Source organism: Engraulis encrasicolus, chromosome 15, assembly GCF_034702125.1.
Source record: "Engraulis encrasicolus isolate BLACKSEA-1 chromosome 15, IST_EnEncr_1.0, whole genome shotgun sequence".
NCBI lineage: Eukaryota > Metazoa > Chordata > Actinopteri > Clupeiformes > Engraulidae > Engraulis > Engraulis encrasicolus.
The window spans coordinates 29,905,349-29,907,848 of NC_085871.1; the positions used below are offsets into that span (position 1 = coordinate 29,905,349).

General features: G+C 47.1%; 1 protein-coding gene across 1 annotated transcript in view; it reads left to right on the top strand.

Annotated features, from left to right (window-relative positions):
• tfec (transcription factor EC) overlaps nt 1-2,500 on the top strand; it is a 25,337-nt gene that overhangs the window by 6,217 nt on the left and 16,620 nt on the right. Inside the window, exons 2-3 of the mRNA XM_063217993.1 lie at nt 1,581-1,655; nt 2,056-2,271. Of these exons, the coding sequence (XP_063074063.1) occupies nt 2,176-2,271 (96 nt within the window). The 5' untranslated portion in view covers nt 1,581-1,655; nt 2,056-2,175. The remainder of the gene's footprint in view (nt 1-1,580; nt 1,656-2,055; nt 2,272-2,500) is intronic.

Genomic DNA, 2,500 nt, shown 5'->3' on the forward strand with positions numbered 1-2,500 from the left:
CTACTACCTTCATCCCTCTCGTTTGCTTGTTTGTCAAGCAGGAGCAAGGGAGTGAGTTGAATCTTTGCTGCAAGTGGCGACCAAGGTGGCCAAGTTTACCAGGACTTTTAATGACTGACAATTCAAGGACTCTTTATTGATTTCCGTAACTCATTCAAAAAAAAAAAACCTCATTCCAAAGAAACCCATTTCAAGAGAAAGAAGCAATCGGTGAAATCCCAAGACTAAAAACACGGAAGGGACAATAAGAAAAGAGAACAATCGTTCTTGACGGACAAACGATCGGACTGAAGTCGAGCGTGTGCTGAGAATGCCCCATTTAACAGACTGTAGCTACTACAAGATGAGAGACGCAGCGCGTGTGGCCAACGTAAGGAACCTTTTTGCTTTTGGGTGTTCTACTACACGTCTCGCCTTCGCACCGAAGGGGACTAGTTAAGCAAACAGGGCCGCCGTTCGTCCTTTTGCCACTGATGGTTTAATTTTTTTACATTTTTCCTCCTATTTTTTCATAATTTCATTTTTTAAAAAAGTTATTTTTGGCTACTGACTGTGTCTTGGGGAGATTGGTGGTGGATCTCGTAGTGTCTCGTATGTGGTTGTATACTGTAGCCTTTGGCTATCTTCTGACCTAGCCTGGCACTTTGTTGCTGTCTCTCTCTGCCTTACTGACATACCGGACCATAGGCTGTCACCTTCAGCACAGTCAGTGAGTGTCTTGACTGTCACTGTCATTTTTTTTTTACAGAGAATCTGGAGGCTAGTTTTTTTAGGTTTTTTTTAGATATATTTGTTTTTGCAGGAGTTTTGCTTCATAACTTCATAGGGGGAAATGTTTGAATGTGTGTGTGTGTGTGTGTGTGTGTGTGTGTGTGTGTGTGTGTGTGTGTGTGTGTGTGTGTGTGTGTGTGTGTGTGTGTGTGTGTGTGTGTGTGTGTGTGTGTGTGTGTGTGTGTGTGTGTGTGTGTGCACACGTGTGTGTGCGCATGTGCACATGTGTGTGTGTGTGTTTACAGTACATAATGTTGCTGTGTGTAGCCTACTGGAAGTCTTGTGCACTGTACATGTAGTAGAGTCTGTCTCTCCACAAAGCTACACTAGCTTATGTCCTATGTGCACGATGGTGTGTGTGCGCATGTGTGTGCGTGTGTGCATGCGTGTGTGCTTGTGTGTTGAATGTACAGCATACAGAATAGAGACAACAGTGTATACTGAAAACAAGTCTAAAAAAATAAGTCTAAAACGCCCACCATCTCTCTGTCTTTTCCTCTGTCCTTCCTTCCCTCTTCTCTCTGGCCCTCCATCCCTCTGTTGCTCCATCCCCCATCCACCCCTCCACCCTTTGCGCCTCACCTTTCCCTCCTCTCCCCCTCTCCTACCCCTCACCTGTTCTTGTCCCCCCATCTCCTCCCACCGCACCCTGTCCCCAACTGTCCGACCTCTCCACCCACTTGCCTTTCTGTCCAACCCCCACACATGTACCCCTTACCTGTCCCCCTTACCTTCATCCTCCACTCCACTCCACTCTGCCTGTCCTCCTCACCTGCCCCCCTGAAACCCCTCACCTGTCCCCCTCTCAGGTGCAGAGCCACCTGGACAGCCCCAAGTACCACCTCCACCAGACGCAGGCCCAGGCCCAGGCCCAGGCCCAGCAGGTCATTTTTTTATGTTATTTTTTTATGTACATTTAAGTTTGCTAAACACATGTGTGTGTGTGTATGTTATACAGTTGTTTCATGTCTACATTGTTAACTGTTTATGCAGCCATATATTATGCATGTTTTATGTCCTGTCATTAAATCTCCTTGAGATACGTATGAACTGGAGGCGTTTTTGTTTTTACAGTAGCATTTTTTTGTAAACACACACACACACACACACGTGCGCGCGCACACACACACACACACACACACACACACACACACACACACACACACACACACACACACACACACACACACACACACACACACACACACACACACACACACACGAACACACACACACGCACACATTTATATATCTAACTCTGTCCTATCTTACCTTGTCCAGCAGGTGAAGCAGTACCTGACGCTAAGCTCCAAGCTTGCTGGTCAAGGACAGAGCCAAGGCCACGGGGCCGCCCACCCCCACACTCTCCCCCACAGCGGGCAAGGCCTGGGTGCCGTGGCAACCATGCGGAATGGACACCTGCCCCTCAAGGGAGAGGGCAGCACCCCAGGAAGCCCCGTCACTCTGCTCACCCTGGCAACCAGTAACCATGACAGCGAGGTCAGTTGATACAATTTGGTTTCGTTTTGTGTCTATTATTTTGTGCATATTTTGTGTACTTTATTGTGCCGTGTATGTGTGCTTATTGTTTTGCGGACTTGTGTATTTTGTGTTGAGTGCGAATATGTGTGTTGTTACGCCCGCATAAAATGTATGTTGTATACATGAGTATAGACGTGCATATTGTGCTGTGTACAGTAGGCCTATGTGTGGATATTTGTGGTCAAAG